At 38.4% G+C, this 21,495-nt stretch overlaps 1 protein-coding gene across 5 annotated transcripts in view; it reads right to left on the bottom strand.

Annotated features, from left to right (window-relative positions):
* Window positions 1–13,349: 13,349 nt before the first annotated feature.
* Window positions 13,350–21,495, bottom strand: part of STRADB (STE20 related adaptor beta) — a 43,601-nt gene continuing 35,455 nt past the window's right edge. Inside the window, exons 7-12 of one of the 5 annotated variants that reach the window (XM_045868216.3) lie at window positions 17,514–17,637; window positions 16,127–16,298; window positions 15,725–15,829; window positions 15,329–15,573; window positions 14,653–14,695; window positions 13,350–14,175 (exon numbers count right to left, since the gene is read on the bottom strand). In XM_045868216.3, coding sequence (XP_045724172.1) covers window positions 14,041–14,175; window positions 14,653–14,695; window positions 15,329–15,573; window positions 15,725–15,829; window positions 16,127–16,298; window positions 17,514–17,637 — 824 coding nt within the window. In that variant the 3' untranslated portion in view covers window positions 13,350–14,040. Of the gene's footprint in view, window positions 14,188–14,652; window positions 14,696–15,328; window positions 15,574–15,724; window positions 15,830–16,126; window positions 16,299–17,513; window positions 17,638–21,495 lie in introns of all 5 variants that reach the window. The other 4 variants (XM_045868217.3, XM_064586920.1, XM_054506064.2 and 1 more) reach the window with 4 other exon arrangements.

Genomic DNA, 21,495 nt, shown 5'->3' with positions numbered 1-21,495 from the left:
CCCCCTCCCCTCCAGCAACCCTCAGTTTGTTTCCTAAGAGTCTCTTATGGTTTGTCTCCCTCTCTGGTTTCATCTTGTTTCATTTTCTTCTCTCTTCCCCTATGATCATCTGCCTTGTTTCTTAAATTCTGCATATCAGTGAGATCATATCATAATTGTCTTTCTCTGATTGACTTATTTCATTTAGCTTAATACCCTCCACTTCTATCCATGTCGTCGCATATGGCAAGATTTCATTTTTTTTAAAGATTGTATTTATTTGACAAAGAGCACAAATGGGGAGCAGCAGGCAGAGGGAGAGGGAGAAGCAGGCTCCCTGCCAATGCGGGGCTCAATCCCAGGACCCTGATCATGACCTGAGCCAAAGGCAGTCGCTTAACCAACTGAGCCACCCAGGCACCCCAAGATTTCATTTTTTGAAGGCTACATAATATTCTAGTGTGTGTGTGTGTGTGTGTGTGTGTGTATGTGTATACACACACATTATCCATTCATCTGTCGTACATCTGGGCTCTTTCCATTGTTTGGCTGCTGTGGACATTGCTATAAACATTGGGGTGCAGGTGCCCCTTCAGATTACTACATTTGTATCTTTGGGGTAAATACCTAGTAGTGCAATTGCTGGGTCGTAGGGTAGCTCTATTTTCAACTTTTTGAGGAACCTCCATACTGTGTTCCAGAGTGGCTGCACCAGCTTGCATTCCCACCAACAGTGTAGGAGGGTTCCCCTTTCTCCGCATCCTCGCCAACATCTGTCGTTTCCTGACTTGTTAATTTTAGCCATTCTGACTGGTGTGAGGTGGTATCTCATTGTGGTTTTGATTTGTATTTCCCTGATGCCAAGTGATGTTCAGCATTTTCTCATGTGTCTGTTGGCCATTTGGATGTCTTCTTCACAGAAATGTCTATTTGTGTCTTCTTCGTATTTCTTTATTGGATTATTTGTTCTTTGGGTGTTTAGTTTGAGAAGTTCTTTATAGATTTTGGATACTAGCCCTTTATCTGATAAGACATTTGCAAATATCTTCTCCCATTCTGTTGGTTGTCTTTTGGTTTTGTTGACTGTTTCCTTTGCTGTGCAAAAGCTTTTTATCTTTTTTTTTTTTAAGATTTTATTTATTTATTTGAGAGAGAGAGTGAGAGAGAGAAAGAGCACAAGAGGGGGGAGCGGGAGAGGGAGAAGCAGACTCCCTGCTGAGCAGGGAGCCCAATGCGGGACTCGATCCCGGGACTCCAGGATCATGACCTGAGCCGAAGGCAGTCGCTTAACCAACTGAGCCACCCAGGCTCCCCAAAAGCTTTTTATCTTGATGAAGTCCCACTAGTTCATTTTTTTTTTAAGATTTTATTTATTTATTTGATAGAGAGAGACCCAGTGAGAGAGGGAACACAAGCAGGGGGAGTGGGAGAGGGAGAAGCAGACTTCCCGCAGAGCAGGGAGCCCAGTGCGGGGCTCGATCCCAGAACCCTGGGATCATGACCTGAGCCAAAGGCAGACACTTAACAACTGAGCCACCCAGGTGCCCCCCCACTAGTTCATTTTTGCCTTGGTTTCCCTTGCCTTTGGCGGTGTGTCTAGCAAGAAGTTGCTGCGGCCAAGTTTGAAGAGGTTCCTGCCTGTATTCTCACGTATTTTTGATGGATTCCTGTGTTACATTTAGGTCTTTCATCCATTTTGAGTCTATTTTTGTGTATGATGTAAGGAAATGGTCCAGTTTCATTCTTCTGCATGTGGCTGTCCAATTTTCCCAGTACCATTTGTTGAAGAGACTGTCTTTTTTTTCCATTGGATATTCTTTCCTGCTTTGTTGAAGATTAGTTGACCATAGAGTTGAGGGTCCATTTCTGAGTTCTCTGTTCTGTTCCATTGATCTATGTGTCTGTTTTTGTGCCAGTACCATACTGTCTTGATGATTACAGCTTTGTAATAGAGCTTGAAGTCCAGAATTGTAATGCCACCAGCTTTGGTTTTCTTTTTCAACATTCCTTCTTTGGCTATTCAAGGTCTTTTCTGTTTCCATACAAATTTTAGGATTATTTGTTCCAGTTCTGTGAAAAAAGTAGATGATATTTTGATGGGGATTGCATTGAATGTGTGGATTGCTCTAGGTAGCATTGACATCTTCACAACATTTGTTCTTCCAATCCATGAGCATGGAACGTTTTTCCATTTCTTTGTGTCTTCCTCAGTCTCTTTCATGAGTATTCTATAGATCTGAGTACAGATCCTTTGCCTCTTTGGTTAGGTTTATTTGTAGGTATCTTATGGTTTTGGGTGCAGTTGTAAATGGAATTGACTCCCTTAATTTCTCTTTCTTCTGTCTTGTTGTTGGTGTATAGAAATGCAACTGATTTCTGTGCATTGATTTTATATCCTGCCACTTTACTGAATTCCTATATAAGTTCTAGCAATTTTGGGGTGGAGTCTTTTGGGTTTTCTACATAGAGTATCATGTCATCAGCAAAGAGTGAGAGTTTTTTTTTTTCAAAGATTTTATTTATTTATTTGACAGAGAGAGACATAGTGAGAGAGGGAACACAAGCAGGGGGACTGGTAGAGGGAGAAACAGGTTTCCCACGGAGCAGGGAACCTGATGTGGGCTCGATCCCAGGACCCTGAGATCATGACCTGAGCTGAAGGCAGATGCTTAATGACTGAGCCACCCAGGCACCCCAAGAGTGAGAGTTTGACTTCTTTGCCAATTTGGATGCCTTTTACTTCTTTTTGTTGTCTGATTGCTGAGGCTAGGACTTCTAGTACTATGTTGAACAGCAGTGGTGATAGTGGACATCTCTGCCATGTTCCTAACCTTAGGGGAAAAGCTCAGTTTTCCCCACTGAAGATGATATTCACTGGGTTTTTCATAGATGCCTTTTATGATATTGAGGTTTGTACCCTCTATCCCTATACTGTGAAGAGTTTTAATCAAGAAAGGATGCTGTACTTTGTCAAATGCTTTTTCTGCATCTATTGAGAGTATCTTAATATTTTCTTTTATTTATGTAGTGTATCACATTGATTGATTTGTGGATGTTGAACCAACCTTGCAGCCCAGGAATAAATCCCACTTGGTCGTGGTGAATAATCCTTTTAATGTACTGTTGGATCCTATTGGCTAGTATTTTGGTGAGAATTTTTGCATCCATGTTCATCAGGGATATTTGTCTGTAATTCTCCTTTTTGTTGGGGTCTTTGGATTTTGGATCAAGGTAATGCTGGCCTCATAGAGTTTGGAAGTTTTCCTTCCATTTCAATTTTTTGAAACAGCTTCAGAGGAATAGGTATTAATTCTTCTTTTAATGTTTGGTAGACTTCCCCTGGGAAGCCCTTCAGTCCTGGGCTCTTGTTTGTTGAGAGATTTTTGATTACTGCTTCAATTTTCTTGCTGGTTATGGGTCTGTTCAGGTTTTCTATTTCTTCCTGGTTCAGTTTTGGTAGTTTTTATGTCTCTAGGAATGCATCCATTTCTTCCAGATTCCTTTATTTGTTGGCATATAGTTGCTCATAATATGTTCTTGTAATTGTTTGTTATTTCTTCAGTGTTGGTTGTGATCTCTATCAATCATGATGTTATTAATTTGGGTCCTTTCTCTTTTCTTTTTGAGAAGTCTGGCCTGGGGTTTATTGATCTTATTAATTCTTTCAAAGCAGCAGCTCCTAGTTTCGTCGATCTGTTCTGCTGTTCTTTTGGTTTCTATTTCATTGATTTCTGCTCCAATCTTTATTATTTCTCTTCTCCTGTTGGGGTTAGGCTTTATTTGCTGTTCTTTTTCCAGCTCCTTTAGGTGTAGGGTTAGGTTGTGTATTTGAGACCTGTCTTGTTTCTTGAGAAAGGCTTGTATTGCTATATACTTCCCTCTTAGGACTGCCTTGCTGCATCCCAAAGATTTTGAACTGTTGTGTTTTCATTTTCATTTGTTTCCATGATTTTTTTTAATTCTTCTTTAATTTCCTGGTTGACCCATTCATTCTTTAGTAGGATGCTCTTTAGCCTCCATGTATTTGAGTTCTTTCCAATTTTCCTCTCATGATTGAGTTCGAGTTTCAAAGTATTGTGGTCAGAAAATATGCAGAGAATGATCCCAATCTTTTGGTACCAGTTGAGACCTGATTTGTGATCTAGGATGTGATCTATTCGGGAGAATGTTCCATGTGCCCTAGAGAAGGATGTGTATTCTATTGCATTGGGATGGAATGTTCTGAATATATCTGTGAAGTCCATCTGATCCAGTGTGTTAGTCAAAGCCCTTATTTCCTTGTTGATCTTCTGCTTAGATGATCTGTCCATTGCAGTGAGGGGGGTGTTAAAGTCCCCTACTCTTATTGTATTATTATCAGTATGTTTCTTTGATTTTGTTATTAATTTCCTTATATAATTGGCTGCTCCCATGTTAGGGGCATAAATATTTAACAATTGTTAGATCTTCTTGTTGGATAGACCCTTTAATTATGGTATAGTGTCCTTCCTCATCTCTTATTACAGTTTTTGGTTTAAAATCTAATTTGTCTGATATAAGGATTGCCACTGCAGCTTTCTTTTGTTGTTCACTAGCATGATAAATGGTTTTCCACCCCCTCACTTTCAATCTGGAGGTGTCTTTGGATCTAAAGTGAGTGTCTTGCAGACAGCATATTGATGGATCTTGCTTTTTTATCCAATCTGATACCCTTTGTCTTTTGATTGGGGCATTTAGCCCATTTACATTCAGGGTATCTATTGAAAGATATGAATTTAGTGCCATTGTATTACCTGTAAAGTGACTGTTACTATATATTGTCTCTGTTCCATTCTGGTCTATATTACTCTTGGGTTCTCTCTTTGCTTAGAGGACCCCTTCCAGTATTTCTTGTAAGGCTGGTTTGGTGATCGCAAATTCTTTTAGTTTCTGTTTGTCCTGGAAGCTTTTTATCACCCCTTCTATTTTGAATGACATCCTGTCTGGATAAAGTATTCTTGGATGTGTATTTTTCTCCTTTAGCACCCTGAATATATCATGCCAGTCCTTTTTGGCCTGCCAGGTCTCTGTGGATAGGTCTGCTGTCAATCTAATATTCCTATCCTTATAGGTTACAGACCTCTTGTCCCAAGCTGCCTTCAGGATTTATTCTTTATCTCTGAGATTTTTAAGTTTCACTATTATATGTTGGGGTGTTGACCTATTTTTATTGATTTTGAGGGGGGTTCTCTGTGCCTCCTGGATTTTGATGCCTGTTTCCTTCCTCAGATTTGGGAAGTTCTCTGCTATAATTTGCTATAATTATACCTTCTGCCCCTCTCTCTCTTTCTTCTTCTGGGATCCCAATTATTCTAATAATTTTTCATTTTATGGTATCACTTATGTCTCAAATTCTCCCCTCATGATCCAGTAGTTGTTTATCTCTCTTTTTCTCAGCTTCTTTATTCACCATCATTTGGTCTTCTATATCACTAATTTTCTCTTCTGCCTTATTTATCCTAGCAGTTAGAGCCTCCATTTTGATTGCACCTCATTAATAGCCTTTTTGGTTTTGACTTGGTTAGATTGTAGTTCTTGTATTTCTCCAGAAAGTGTTTCTCTAGCATCTTCCATGCTTTTTTTCAAGCCCAGCCAGTATCTTTATAATCGTCATTCTGTGTCTGGTTGAGTTTGCAGGTGTTCCCTATGGTTTGGTAGCTAGCTAGCTGAATTCCTGGGACCACACAAAATTAAGGTCTCCTACTCATCTGTCATCCTAGACTTCCTCCTCTATGTATTTTTTTATTCCTTCTGATTTCTTTGTTGACCTATTCATCAATTTAGTAGCATGTTAACCTCCATATATTTGTGCTCTTTCCAGATTTTTATCTTGTGGTTTATTTCTAATTTCATTGCATTATGGTCAGAAAAGATGCATGGTATAACTCTGAACTTTTTGAAATTGTTGAGACTTGTTTTGTGACCTTATATGTGATCTATTCTGGAGAATATTCCATGTGCACTTGGAAAGAATGTGTATTATGCTGTTTTAGGATGAAATGTTCTGAATGTATCTGTTAAGTTTATCTTGTCCAATGTGTCATTCAAAGCCACTATTTCCTTGCTGATTTTCTGTTGAGATGATCTGTCCATTGATGTAAGTGGGGTGTTAAAGTCCCCTACTATTATTGTATTACTTTATATTTGTTATTAACTGTTTTATGTGTTTTGGTGTTCCCACGTTGTTTGCATAAGTATTTACAATTATATGTCTTCTTGCTGGATTGTCCCCTTAATGATTATATAGTGTCCTTTGTCTCTTGTTACAGTCTTTGTTTTGAAGTCAATTTTGTCTGATATAAGTATTGATACCCCAGCTTTCTTTTCATATTCATTTGCATGATAAATGTTTCTCCATCCCCTTTCAATCTGCATGTGTCTTTAGGTATGAAGTGATTGTCTTGTAGGCAGCATAAATGGTCCTATGTTTTTATCTATTTTATCACCCTATGCCTTTTGATTGGAGTGCTTAGTCCATTTAAATTCAAAGTAATTATTGATAGATATGTATTAATTACCATTTTGTTATTTGTTTTCTGTTTGTTTTTATGGATCTTCTTTGTTCCTTTCTTCCTTTGCTCTTTTTTTAACCATAAGTTGGCTTTCTTTAATGATTAACTTGGATTCATTTCTCTTTTGCATATCTTTCACTGGTTTTTTATTTGTGGTTACCATTAGGTTTGTAAATCACATCTACATATAGCAGTCTATATTAAGCAGATGGTTGCTTAACTTTGAATCTATTCTTTACTCCTCTTCTCCCCATATTTTAGGTATATGGTATCATACTTCATTTTGTGAGTCCCTTGACTGATTTTTACAGATATAATTCTTTTTCCTGCTTTTGTGCTTCCTTTTTTTCTTTTACTTATGGTCTTTCCTTTCCATCCAAAAGGGTCCCCTTTAACATTTCTTGAATGGCTGGTTTAGTGGTCACAAACTCCTTTAACACTTGTTTGTCTGGGACACTCTGTATTCTGAATGATAGTCTTGCTGGATTGAGTATTCTTGGCTGCAGATTTTTTCCTTTCAGCACTTTGAATCTATCATGCCACTCCCTTCTGGCCTGCAAAGTTTCTATTGAAAAACTCACTGATAGCCTTATGGGGTTTCCCTTGTATGTAACTGTTTTCTTTTCTCTTGCTGTTTTTCAAATTCTTTATCACTGCTTTTTGCCATTTTAATTACTATGTGTTTTGGTGTGGACCTCTTTGGGTTGATTTTGTTGAGTCGGGCATCTCTGTGTCTCCTGGATCTGAATTTATTTCCTTCCCCCAATTTGGGAAGTTTTCAGATATTATTTCTTCAAATAAATTTTCTGCTCCCTTTTCTCTTTCTTCTCCTTCTGGGATCACTATAATCTCTATAATGTTAGTATGCTTGAGAGAGTCATTGAGTTCCCTAAGTCTGTTCTCATTTTGCATAATTTTTTTTCTTACCACTTAGCTTGATTTCTTTTCATTACTCTGCCCTCCAGGTCACTCATTTGTTCTGTGTCTTCTAGCTTGCTATTTATTCCATCTAGTATATTTTTAATTTCAATTATTGTGTCCTTCATCTTTTTTTAAATATGTGTTAAGGGTCTCTTGATGTCCTCTACTCTTCTCAAGTCCCATGAGTATTTTTACGAACATTACTTTAAATTCTCTATGAGGCATATTACTTATATCTGTTTTGCTTAGGCCTCTTGCTGGATTTTTCCTATTCACTTGGGACATATTCCCCTGTCTCCTCATTTTGCCTCTCTGTGTCTGTTTTTGTGTAGTAGGAAACTGAGCTATATCTCCTGCTCTTCAAAGGAGTGGGTGGTGTGTGCACTTTTAACAAGATGGCACTCATCCTCTTCCACAGGGGACATGCAGCTGCTGCAGAGATGGGGGCACACAGGCTGCTCCATAAAGCATGCATGGGGGAGTGCAGTTTTAACAAGGTACATGCATCTTCCCCAGGAGGTGACAAGCTGCCACCAGGATAAAGGCCCTGCAAAGTGCACAGTTGGGAGATACAGTGTTGGCAAAGTTTGCATGCTGGTCTTGCTGGGGAGGGCACCAGCAACACCAGGGCTGAGGCAGGCCTGTGTGGAAGGGGCAGATCCACAGAAGCACTAGGGAGGGTGATGTAGTTTAAGCAATTTAGGTAGTGAATGACGGTTCCCACAGGTGGCTGTGTGTTTATGCTGGGGAACAGGGGAGGGAAAGGGTGCCTGCCTGCTCCTTTGTTCCTGAAAAAGTCCCCCATAGACTGACATTAGTCAATAATTTTCCCTCCTATATGTTCCAGGAATTTTTTCAAATTACTGCTTCTAAACTGTGTCTCCACAGGCTGTGTGTCATGCTGTCACTTTAAGTGTGGGGACTCAGCTTCCTATCACCTTCAGTGCTGTCCCAGAGCTAAGGCCACTGATTTTTAAAATTGCAGGTTTTAAGTCTCACTGGTCTTAAAAACTCACAAAATTTGGCCCTTCTGATTTTCAAAGCCAATTGCTATGGTGATTTTTCTTCTCTGTGCAGCCTCCCCTGTGTGTAGTCTATTTCTTGCCCATGTCTGCACCTATAGCAACCCACCTCTGGCAGGCAGACCTGTAGGGTTAAGCTCCCCACCATGTCTCTGATAGGAACGTGGCCTCTTCTCTACATTTAGTTGTGGAGTTATTCTCCCAGTCTTTGGGTCATTTTCTGGGTTATACTGATGTGAGTGTCATCTAGTTGAATCCAGGGGAAGAGGTGAGTTTAGGGCCTTCATACTCCACCATCTTTGCTGGAAGTCCCCTGTACTGGACTTATAAGTGATTTATCTACTACCTTTATTATGTTTGTATGTACCTGTGAAGTTTTTTCCTTTTCTAATTTTCTTACTCCTGTCTATGGTTTTTTCTTTTCACTGAAAGAATTAATTCCTTTTAACATTTCTTATAAGGCTGGTTTAGTGGTGAGAATTCCTTTATCTCTCTGTCTATTCTGAATGATAAAATTACTGGATAGAGTATTTTTGGTTGCAGGTTTTTTCTTTCAGCACTTTGAATATATCATTCCACTCCCTTGTGGCCTGTGAAGTTCCTGCTAAAAAATCAGAAGATAGCCTTATGGAGTTTCCCTTGTATATAACTTTTCTTTTCTCTTGCTGGTTTTAAAATTCTCTGTAACTACTTTGCCATTTTATTGTGTCTTGGTGTGGACCTCCTCGGGTTGATTTTATAGGGGGCTCATTGTGCCTCACTGTGCCTCCTGTTTCTGGATGTGTTTCCTTCCCTAGATTAGGGAAGTTTTCAGCAATTTTTCAAATTTTCTTCCCTCTTTTTCTTCTCCTCTGGGAACCCTACAATACAAATGTTATTATTATACTAGATGGTGTTGCTGAGTTCCTTAACCTATTTTCATTTTTCTGATTCTATTTTCTTTTTGTTATTCAGCTTGATCACTTTCCATTACTTTGTCTCCCAACTTGCTGATCTGTTTTGCATCCTCTAGTCTACTATTTATTTCCTCTAGTGTATTTTTTAGTTTTTGAGTTCATGTCTGGTTTTTTATATTTTCTACCTCTTTGTTGAGGGTCTCACTGAGATCCTCCTCTCTTTTCTCATGTCAATTATCTTAATGACCATTACTTTGGATTCTTTATCTGGCATATTGCTTATATCCATCTCATTTAGCTCTTTGGTTGTGATTTTGTCCTGTTCCTTCATCTGGGGCATAGTCCTCCCCCCCCCACCCCCGGCCCCATTTTGTCTATGTATTGGGAAAGTCAGCTACATCTCCTGATCTTAAAAGTAGTGGCCTTTTGAAGAGGTCCTGTCGTGCAATGTCCCCTGTTCACCAGAACGAGGAGCTTCAAGGGTGTCTCCTCTGTGTGGTTGCATGCACTGTTGTGATTGAGTCACATTTGCCTTCTGCCATGGCTCTCTTTGCCTGTTGTGGGCAGGGTTTGGTCCCTGTTCTGTTAAGGGGCCCATCTGGGGCTGTGTTGGGCATAATAGTTGGGTTGGACCAGATGCCTGCCTTCAGCCCATTTGCTGGGGTTAAGGGTTGCATGAAACTGTGGGGCATTTTCCCTGAGTTGTCCCTTATTGGTGGGTGGTGATGGCATTCAGATTAGATGTCTGGCTCCAACTCACCCTCTCACTCTCCTAGGTCTAAGCCCACTGATCTTTAAAGTACCAGGAGTTAAGCCCTGCTGATTGTAAACTCATCAAGTTAATCCCCATTGCTTTTCAAATCTAGATGTTGTGGTAACTCATCTTCCCAGTGCAAGCACCCCGTGTCTGCAGTGCCTGAAGTGTGGTCTGTTCCTCTCCTTTCTCTATTCTTGTGGTGTCCATCCCTTTTCTGGTTAGTCTTGCTGAGAGTTTGGGTGCTGACTGCATCTCTGCCCCTCCTACCATTTTCCTTGTGGCCTCCTCTCAACAATTAACTATGGAGGGCCTGTTCTGCCAGTCTGGGTTGTTTTGGGGGTTAGGTGCACTGATGTGGCTGTTATCTAGATGTATCCATGGGACAAGCTGAGCTTAGGATCCTCCTACTCCACCATCTTCCCAGGCTCCTATATGTTCTATTCCTATCAAGTACAATATTTGGATCTTGTCAGACTTTGGTTTGCTCTTGAGAAAAACTTCAATTTACAGAATATTGGTCAATTTTTCTACCATAAATCATAAAGACTATGGGGGGGCTTAAATAGAATTGGAAAATGGATTCTTGATCATTCACTTAATGGTATAATCAATAGGTAATAATTTTTTTTTTTTGGAGACCAAGAATTTCTAGTAATCTTCAAGGTTGTCAGTATGTGTATCAGTCAGGGAATTGGGAAAGTAACTCTGGATCTGTCAAGTTAGAAGGAACACAGGGAACTGGTTTCATTGGTGATGGAACTAAGGCTAAGAAATCAAAATGGATAGTGAGGCAATCCAAAGATTAGCAAGAGCAGGAAGTGATACCCGCCCTAGGATGGAAGGGACAGCAAGAAGTGGTGTTACCTGAGTCCTAAAGCAAGAAGACGAAGAAGGTACAGCTGCTGCCAGAGACACCACAAAAAACAGGGAAGTGGGACAAAAGGTGAGCAAGAAATACATTTCTTCTGTCTCCTCTTATACTCTGATCTTCCACTGGTGCCTCCCTGGAAACCAGAGAGTGAGGGTGCATGGGAAATGTAGTTCCCAATGAAGCAGAGCAGGGGAAGAGTGAATAAGTGGATTTGAGAACAGGCAATTGACCAGTAGTACTTAAGAGGAAAACCACTGACCTAGCTTATAGTAGAGGAGATATTTACTAAATGAAAACTGAAATCCCTTTACCTCACTAAACTTCTAGAGGCAATCTTGTAACATAATATCAATATTGTAACATATCGTCAAAAGTTTCCATAGAAATCAAAATTACCATAGACATCTCTCAAATTTTTTCAAGTCCTTTTTTTAAAAAAACAAAAAACCCTCATAACCTTTATTCAAGGAAGAATTCCTTAAATATTTATTAAATGTCTACAATATGCCAAACACTTTGCCAAACACTAGGAATATAGTAGTGAATAAGACAATAATTCCAAGGAGTCCACAGTCTACTGGGGACATAAATACACAAGTATAGAGTTGTGTAAGTGCTGTTTGGGGAAAGTACTACAGCAGCTCATAGGAGGGCATTTTGCTAAGGTGACTATATCAGTTTGGTTCTTTAGAAAGCAGACACCAAGATGAAATCAGACGTGTGGTAAGGCAGAATAATGACTCTCCTCCCCCTTCACCCCAAATATATCCACATCCTAATTCCTGGAACCTGTGATTATGTTGCCTTACATGGCAAGAGAGACTTTGAAGCTGTGATTGAATTAAGGATCTTGAGTTGGGGAGATTATCTTGCATTTTCGGGGTAGGCCCAAGAGCCCTTACAAGAGAGAGGCAGAAGGGTCAATCAGAGGTGTGATCACTTGAAACAGAAGCTGGAATAATATTGGTCCACAAAGGCAGGCAGGTAGTTTCTAGAAATTGGCAAAGGCAGATTTCTCCCTAGGGCCCCTAGAAGGAATATAGCCCTCTCAACCCATTTGAAATTTCTGACCTTTAGAACTGTAAGAAAATAAATCTGTATTGTTTTATGCCACTAAATTTGTGGTAATTTGTTACATCAGCGATAGAAAATTAATACAGCAAGCAAGGAGCCTATGGTGCAAAATTTAAGGCAAGTGATCTCAGGATGAAGCTATCAATATCTATCATGATGGTTAGTTTTATGTGTCGATTTAACTGAGCCACAGGGAGTCCATTTATTTGGTCAAACATTATTCTGGCTATTTCTGTAAGGAAGTTTTTTGAGGAAATTGACTAAATCTATAGACTGAATAAAGCAGACTGCCTTCCTTGATGTGGGTCGGCCTCATCAGTGGAAGACCTGAATAGAACAAAGACATTGACTAGGCTGACTCTCCCTTGAGTAAGAGATAATTCCTTCTGCCTAACCGCCTTCAAAGAGGAGCATCAGCTTTTTCCTGCCTTTGCACTGGAACTACATCATTAATTCTCCCGGGTCTGCAGGTTGCTCACTCACCTTGCAAATCTTGGGACTTGTTAGTCTCCATAATAGTATAAGCCATATTTATTCCTTATAATAAATATCCTATTGGTTCTGTTTCTCTGGAGAACTCTAATACTCCTCTAATACACAGGAGATCTGAGAAGCACTGCTTCGTGGCTTCCAGAGTCCACCTTTTGCACTAACATCAACTCTCACCCAGGCTCTATGGTTCCTGTTAGCCTCTCTTACCTAGAGGAAATAGGAGGAGGTTAGTGGAATGAACTACAGTCCCCACTACTACAGGTGATCTCAGGGCCTCAACTGGTATTTATGTCCTCTCTCTTCCACCTTGGCAGGTCTTCATGGCTTACTTGATGGAGTAACTTAAACATTCTTGAGGAGAGCTGGCCAATAAACATGAAAAGGTTTGTGTTTCAAATTGTCTATTCATTTTTGCATTATTTGTCTCATTGGTTTTAATTCTTTAGTCTTAAGACAATCATCTGAATTTTTAATGTAATGTTAAATAAGATTAAGACAATCCATTAACTGAGGTAGGTCCCAATTTACCACAGTTTAAACTATGTACTCTTTGAGACACATCTCTCTTTTTTGCTAATAAGGTAAAACCATTAATTAAGATCTTTATGTCCTTAAATGTTGTATCCCCTACAGGAGCAAGAATAATCATATAAAGGGCCAGAACATCTTCTGCCTCATTGAATACCAGGTTGTCCCCAATTCATGTATGTTATGTAAATAAATCCATTTGAAAAGAGGCTTTCCTTGGCAAAACAAATTAGAATCTGTGTTTTAGCTTTATCAAATCACAAAAATAAAAACATAAACTCAATTCAATAAATCTTTATTGAGCTCCCACAGGGTGCATGAATTTAGAATCTATAATTTACAGAAGTAGAAAAGTGTCACTTTAGCCTCTTAAAAATGAAAAAAACAAAGCAAATTACAATTTCTCTATATATTTCAAGTGAATCATTTAATGTGAGGCTCAGTTTGATATTACCGTAAGTATTAACAGAATAAAATGGGAAAGTATAAACATTTTCCCTTCTATCAATCAAAAAAGGGTTTTGATGCCAGGATAAACTAGCCTGTTGGTCTAAAACAGCTGATCAAAAAGGCTAGAGAATCTGGAAGTAAAAAATGTACTTGGAAGCACTGTCCTCTGAGGGCTCATTCCCCTGAGGGCAACAAAATGCTGAAAACTGGCTCAAAAATTATATTGAAAGATCAAGAAGGGGCGTTAGTCACAGCTTGGGGAAAAACAATTGAGAACAGATGACACTAAATGTAGCTAGATTCATAATTCTGAAGTTTTCCTGGAGTCATACTAGAACTCTGAGTTAACCAAATAGGCTATGAACTCATGCTCCTTTGAAGAGAGTGGTTTTAATAAATAGACTCTCCAGTGCACCAACTGTATTTTCAAGTATAATTCTAGTATTTGTACCTAGCAATACAGAAGAAAAGCAGCAGGGAGAAAGTGTCAAGTATCTAGGACATAAAGGATGTGGTAGTCCTAGAATTCCCAGTTTAAGTCTTTTTCATCAGGAAAATCACATTCTGGTTCAGTCCAAGGTGACACCGGAGACAGTGCTATTGATGGCTTAGGAGGCAACAGTGAAAGTATTGAATCCTGGCTTTCTTCTTTCATCTGTTAAAGAAACTCAAAAATTCAATACATTAGCTATGTTAACAATAAATGACTTTTTAAAATGTAAAAAGTGTTTAAAATTGTTTGTTTTTAGGTATTTTCACTAAAAATGCCTTTGATCATCTGAAAACAGGAAGAAGTAATAACCAAATGAACTAATTTTTATCAGAATTATTTTGCCCCTTCATCATCTCTAGCCAATATAGAAAACTAAAATGTCTCTAATCAAAATATAAATTGAGGGCATAGTAACATTTAATGATACTCTGTTTTTACTCATTTTGTTTCACAGAATGGAAATATTTTAGAAAGTCTGTAATTGAACTACCAAAAAAGTTTTCTTATTTTTAACTTTACTTTGTAAGGAAGTCATTATTAAGAATCTTGGTTACCAAACTGTCCCATTAAGCCAAAAAATGAAATGAATTTTTAATAGTATTTAAAAACATCTAGGCAACAGAAGATAGATCAACCTACCTGTTTGAAGAAAACATGAGACAATAAACTGCTTGCAGATGGTCTGAAATTTTTTTAAAAGTTATAAGAAAAAAAGAGCCTTGTGTTAGAATGTGTATTTTTAGGTGTAAAAATATATTAGAAATTAGGTTTAGAGCTATAAAATTCAATACTAAAAAACTGAAGCCCAATTCTTAGCTTCAGCGTTGACTAATGGGAAAAATTAATTTGAGAAATAACATTTATTGGGCACTTACTAATTTTAAGGAAGTATTCTAGGCATTAAGAGGCTAAAAAAAGATACACCTTATTTCTGAAATACTAACACATATGTAGTTGCAATAATAATTTATGCTATAGCAACATTTTTGTACTGCTTGGAAGTTTCTAAAATGTATCAACAAAAATGCAGTAATTAATGTTCAGAAAGATGAACTGATTTTTACAAAATAACTTGGTTAAGAAGGGATACAGCTGAGACCAGAGACCAAGTCTTCTGACTTCAGATCCAGTACTCGTCCCATTTGCTCACTGCCTCTACTTGTTCTTAGCACTGATATTTTCTGGATTAGACTGTAATTTTTTGATCAAAAGATTGATAAAAGAGATTTGAATTTTGTGGGAAGAGAGTATCACAAAGCTTCTATAAAATATAAAACATGTAAGTTTGATGCTATTTACAAGTGGCCAATATTACCTTTTCTCAGGATCTTGTTGCAAACAGAGCTGAACCAAGCTAAAGAAGGCAGGAGAGAAAGTTTTTGAGGATGGAGTTTGCAATCTGTCACTATTTCCTATGTGAGTTCCACTGGAGACAAGTACACTTTCTCCAATCCCAGAGTCTACACCTGATCGGGAATTCTTCATTCTGGATTCTGACTGAGGGAAGATACTAACATCCAATGGGCTATAAGGAGGACCTTTCAGTTTCTGTAACAACATCTAAAAGAAAGAAAATTTCCTTCAACCCTTTTCAGAGAAAACATTAAAATAACAATAAAGATTCTAAGAGCAAAGATGTTTAACAAATTATCTAGAATATAAGGGATCCTATGAAAAAAAAAAGTAGTTTGGGGCTCTTAATAGCATTTACCTGAGTCCTATGCATGTCCTGGAAAGGTACCTGCCCACTGGCCAATTCGCATGCTGTAATCCCAACACTGTAAATATCTGACTTTACATTATATCCATGTAAATCCTGTAGAACAATTAATTTGAAGTCCTTTAGTGAAAATAACTTAAAAAGTTATATAAATGTGCTTTTTTGAGAAAGGATGTGGGAATAATGGAAAAAACTCATAAGTGAGAAATCAAGATATACCTAATATGTGGTATAAACATTTTAAAATCCCTAACATAATTTTGACAAGAAAGAGGAAAAAAGTCTTGCAGTAGGCCATTCACCAATCCAAATCTAAGGGCACAATTGTCCTTTAGTCAAGCTCAGAAGACACTCAAGATGCACAGACAACCCAATACGAAGGCCACACCTGACCTGTCTCAGTAGTTCTGGGCTCAGCCACGGCTGCACTGATGTGCTGAACTGTGGGAAATCATACACAGCCCTATGCCTCTGTCCGTGCTTAACCAAACTATGCAGGTGGGACAGGCCAGAGAGGGTCACTAGGCCATCACCAGAAATGAGGATATGGCTGGCTTTAATACTCCTAGAACAAAAAGAAACAATCCTAAATACTAGGAAATTGGCCAAGGAAGAATAAATATCTGGTCAGAACAAATCCATGTATTCTCTTGGAAATTACTCTTTATAAAATTATAAAATAGCACACATATATAAGTGTGTTTATACAAACACATATATACACATATATGTATACATACACATATGAAAAGTGAGGAATTAAGGAATCCTTTCAAGTATTTAATATAGCATTAGAACAAGGGAAAATACAACTGACAGCTACATTTGGAAGGGATAATATTTTTTTCAAACTAGGAATGGAATCAAATTATCAATTTCACTGTTTTAGGATACTGTTGCAATATACCCAAAGAGAAGTCTAAAAAGTCAAGTAATATTTGAATTATAAAGTTAGAATTTAAAGTTAAATGCAGTATTATCCAATAAAAGGCAGCCTAGCCTCTCATGGTATTAACATCATTTACAAAGATGTTTTATATAAAAATTTCCTTTGTCAGATAAATTATACAAGAGCCTTGTTTTTCATCCAAAATACTGAATTTGGAAACTAACAGAAGGAGGATGGCCAACAGTCCGGTTAACTATATTAAAACCTTGATTAATTAGAATACAGTATGTTAGAACTCCTCTGTTAACCAGAATGTTCCTAAAAATGAATAGTAAGAAGCTTTAAAGATATTGAAATGAACAGTAAAAAAACAAGCTTATTTAAAAATAAAAGGGAAAAAGTCCCAGTATATCATAGAACAACGTTGTTTTTAACATTCGGCCAATTACTTCTGCATCTATAGTTTAAAAATAAGAGAACTGATATTTAATATGATAGTTTTAAGGTGCTACAAAATATTTAAGAAATCAAAGGTTTAGTTCCAATTTGTACATGATATAAAAATGACACAGAGCTGAAAAGCAGATAAGAAAAACAAACAAGACACAAGGAGAATCACTACCTACAGCTTATACCCTAGAGTTCCACGAAGGCAGGCGCTCCACCAGAACACTGAGCACAGCATTTGGTAAACAGGATGTGGTCTGAACATTTTTGGTGAATAAACATAAAATGTAAACAATTACTGTACCTACTGGCCCGTTCCTCCCTCAATTTTCACTTACGAGTTTCCTATCTCTCCTAACACTCAACTGCTCCTTCCTAAAAGCTCCTTACATTATTTCTTCCACTTAAATCCATTCATTCTATAAAATACAAGTAAGTAAATACCTGTGAATACAGCCATTTTGATGCAGATAGCTCAACCCTCTCACTGCTCCAAAGAGAATGTTTCTTATTAAAGTTTCATTCATTCCTTCAGGAAAGTAAGTCTTCAAGAGTTGACTTGCTGATCCTGAAAGAAACACCTGAAATCTTCAATTGAACATTGAAAGTGATTTTGCTTCTAGCTATGTTTTTGGGTTTTTTTTTTTAATTTTTTTATTGTTATGTTAATCCCCATACATTACATCATTAGTTTGATATACTGTTCCATGATTGTGCATAACACCCAGTGCTCCATGCAGAACGTGCCCTCTTTAATACCCATCACCAGGCTAACCCATCCTCCCCCCCACACCAGAACCCTGTTTGTTTTTCAGAGTTCATCATCTCTCATGGTTCGTCTACCCCTCTGATTTTCCCCCCTTCATTCTTCCCCTCCTGCTATCCTCTTTTTCTTAACATATATTGCATTATTTGTTTCGTAGATACAGATCTGAGATTCAACAGTCTTGCACAATTCACAGCGCTTACCAGAGCACATACCCTCCCCAGTATCTATCACCCAGTCACCCCATCCCTCCCACCCCAGCAACCCTCAGTTTCCTGAGATTAAGAATTCCTCATATCAGTGAGGTCCTATGATACATGTCTTTCTCTGATTGACTTATTTCGCTCAGCATAATACCCTCCAGTTCCATCCACGTCATTGCAAATGGCAAGATCTCATTCCTTTTGATGGCTGCATAATATTCCATCGTATATACATACCACATCTTCTTTATCCATTCATCTGTCGATGGACATCTTGGCTCTCTCCACAGTTTAGCTATTGTGGACATTGCTGCTATAAACATCGGGGTGCACGTACCCTTTCTGATCCCTACTTTTGAATCTTTGGGGTAAATACCCAGTAGTGCAATTGCTGGATCGTATGGTAGCTCTATTTTCAACTTTTTGAGGAATCTCCATACTGTTTTCCAGAGTGGCTGCACCAGCTTGCATTCCCACCAACAGTGTAGGAGGGTTCCCCTTTCTCCGCATCCCTGCCAACATCTGTCATTTCCTGACTTGTTAATTTTAGCCATTCTGACTGGTGTGAGGTGGTATCTCATTGAGGTTTTGATTTGGATTTCCCTGATGCCGAGCGATGTTGAGTGCTTTTTCATGTGTCTGTGGGCCAGTTGGATGTCTTCTTTGGAAAAATGTCTGTTCATGTCTTCTGCCCATTTCTTGATTGGATTAGTTGTTCTTTGGGTGTTGAGTTTGATAAGTTCTTTATAGATTTTGGATACTAGCCCTTTATCTGATATGTCATTTGCAAATATCTTCTCCCATTCTGTCGGTTGTCTTTTCGTTTTGTTGGCTGCTGCTTTTGCTGTGCAAAAGCTTTTTATCTTGATGAAGACCCAATAGTTCATTTTTGCCCTTGCTTCCCTTGCCTTTGGCGATGTTTCTAGGAAGAAGTTGCTGCGGCTGAGGTCGAAGAGGTTGCTGCCTGTGTTCTCCTTTAGGATTTTGATGGACTCCTGTCTCACATTTAGGTCTTTCAACCATTTGGAGTCTATTTTTGTGTGTGGTGTAAGGAAATGGTCCAGTTTCATTCTTCTGCATGTGGCTGTCCAATTTTCCCAACACCATTTGTTGAAGAGACTGTCTTTTTTCCATTGGACATTCTTTCCTGCTTTGTCAAAGATGAGTTGACCATAGAGTTGAGGGTCCATTTCTGGGCTCTCTGTTCTGTTCCATTGATCTATGTGTCTGTTTTTGTGCCAGTACCATACTGTCTTGATGATGACAGCTTTGTAATAGAGCTGGAAGTCCGGAATTGTGATGCCACCAGCTTTGCTTTTCTTTTTCAACATTCCTCTGGCTATCTGGGGTCTTTTCTGTTTCCATACAAATTTTAGGATTATTTGTTCCATTTCTTTGAAAGAAGTGGATGGTATTTTGATGAGGATTGCATTGAATGTGTAGATTGCTCTAGGTAGCATTGACATCTTCACAACATTTGTTCTTCCAATCCATGAGCATGGAACGTTTTTCCATTTCTTTGTGTCTTCCTCAATTTCTTTCATGAGTATTTTATAGTTTTCTGAGTACAGAAAACTTTGCCTCTTTGGTTAGATTTATTCCTAGGTATCTTATGGTTTTGGGTACAATTGTAAATGGGATCGACTCCTTAATTTCTCTTTCTTCTGTCTTGTTGTTGCTGTATAGGAATGCCACTGACTTCTCTGCATTGATTTTATATCCTGCCACCTTACTGAATTCCTGTATGAGTTCTAGAAGTTTTGGGGTGGAGTCTTTGGGGTTTTCCACATAAAGTATCATATCATCTGCAAAGAGTGAGAGTTTGACTTCTTCTTTGCCGATATGGATACCTTTGATTTCTTTTTGTTGTCCGATTGCTGTGGCTAGGACTTCTAATACTATGTTGAATAGCAGTGGTGATAGTGGACATCCCTGCCGCGTTCCTGACCTTAGGGGCAAAGCTCTCAGATTTTCCCCATTGAGAATGATATTCGCTGTAGGTTTTTCATAGATGGCTTTTATGATATTGAGGTATGTACCCTCTATGCCTATACTCTGAAGAGTTTTGATCAAGAAAGGATGCTGTACTTTGTCAAATGCTTTTTCTGCATCTATTGAGAGGATCGTATGATTCTTGTTCTTCCGTTTGTTAATGTATTGTATCACGTTGATTGATTTGCAGATGTTGAACTAACCTTGCAGCCCAGGGATAAATTCCACTTGGTCGTGGTGAATAATCCTTTTAATGTACTGTTGGATCCTATTGGCTAGTATTTTGGTGAGAATTTTTGCATCCATGTTCATCAGGGATATTGGTCTGTAATTCTCCTTTTTGATGGGGTCTTTGTCTGGTTTTGGGATCAAGGTAATGCTGGCCTCATAAAATGAGTCTGGAAGTTTTCCTTCCATTTCTATTTTTTGGAACAGTTTCAGAAGAATAGGTATTAATTCTTCTTTAAATGTTTGGTAGAATTCCCCTGGGAAGCCATCTGGCCCTGGGCTTTGGTTGGTTGGGAGATTTTTGATGACTGCTTCAATTGCCTTAGTGGTTATAGGTTTGCTCAGGTTTTCTATTTCTTCCTGGTTCAGTTTTGGTAGTTGATACATCTCTAGGAATGCATCCATTTCTTCCAGGTTATCTAATTTGCTGGCAGAGTTGCTCATAATATGTTCTTATAATTGTTTGTATTTCTTTGGTGTTGGTTGTGATCTCTCCTCTTTCATCCATGATTTTGTTGATTTGGGTCATTTCTCTTTTCTTTTTGATAAGTCTGGCCAGGGGTTTATCAATCTTGTTAATTCTTTCAAAGAACCAGCTCCTAGTTTCGTTGATCTGTTCTACTGTTCTTTTAGTTTCTCTTTCATTGATTTCTGCTCTGATCTTTACTATTTCTCTTCTCCTGCTGGGTTTAGGCTTTATTTGCTGTTCTTTCTCCAGCTCCTTTAGGTGTAGGGTTAGGTTGTGTATTTGAGACCTTTCTTGTTTCTTGAGAAAGGTTTGTATTGCTATATACTTCCCTCGTAGGACCGCCTTGCTGCATCCCAAAGATTTTGAACAGTTGTGTTTTCATTTTCATTGGTTTCCATGAATTTTTTAAATTCTTCTTTAATTTCCTGGTTGACCCATTCGTTCTCCATGTAGTTGAGTTCTTTCCGACTTTCCTCTTGTGATTGAGTTCTAGTTTCAAAGCATTGTGGTCTGAAAATAGGGAATGATCCCAATCTTTTGGTACCAGTTGAGACCTGATTTATGACCTAGGATGTGATCGATTCTGGAGAATGTTCCATGGGCACTAGAGAAGAATGTGTATTCCATTGCTTTGGGATGGAATGTTCTGAATATGTCTGTGAAGTCCATTTGGTCCAGTGTGTCATTTAAAGCCTTTATTTCCTTGTTGATCTTTTGCTTAGACGATCTGTCCATTTCAGTGAGGGGGGTGTTAAAGTCCCCCACTAT

This window comes from Mirounga angustirostris, unplaced genomic scaffold (genome assembly GCF_029215605.1).
Source record: "Mirounga angustirostris isolate CCGP_5_RB_7025 unplaced genomic scaffold, mMirAng1.0.hap1 SCAF_3, whole genome shotgun sequence".
Classification (NCBI taxonomy): Eukaryota; Metazoa; Chordata; class Mammalia; order Carnivora; family Phocidae; genus Mirounga; species Mirounga angustirostris.
Note: the sequence above shows the minus strand (reverse complement) of the source record. Positions and strands in the feature narration are given on the sequence as shown.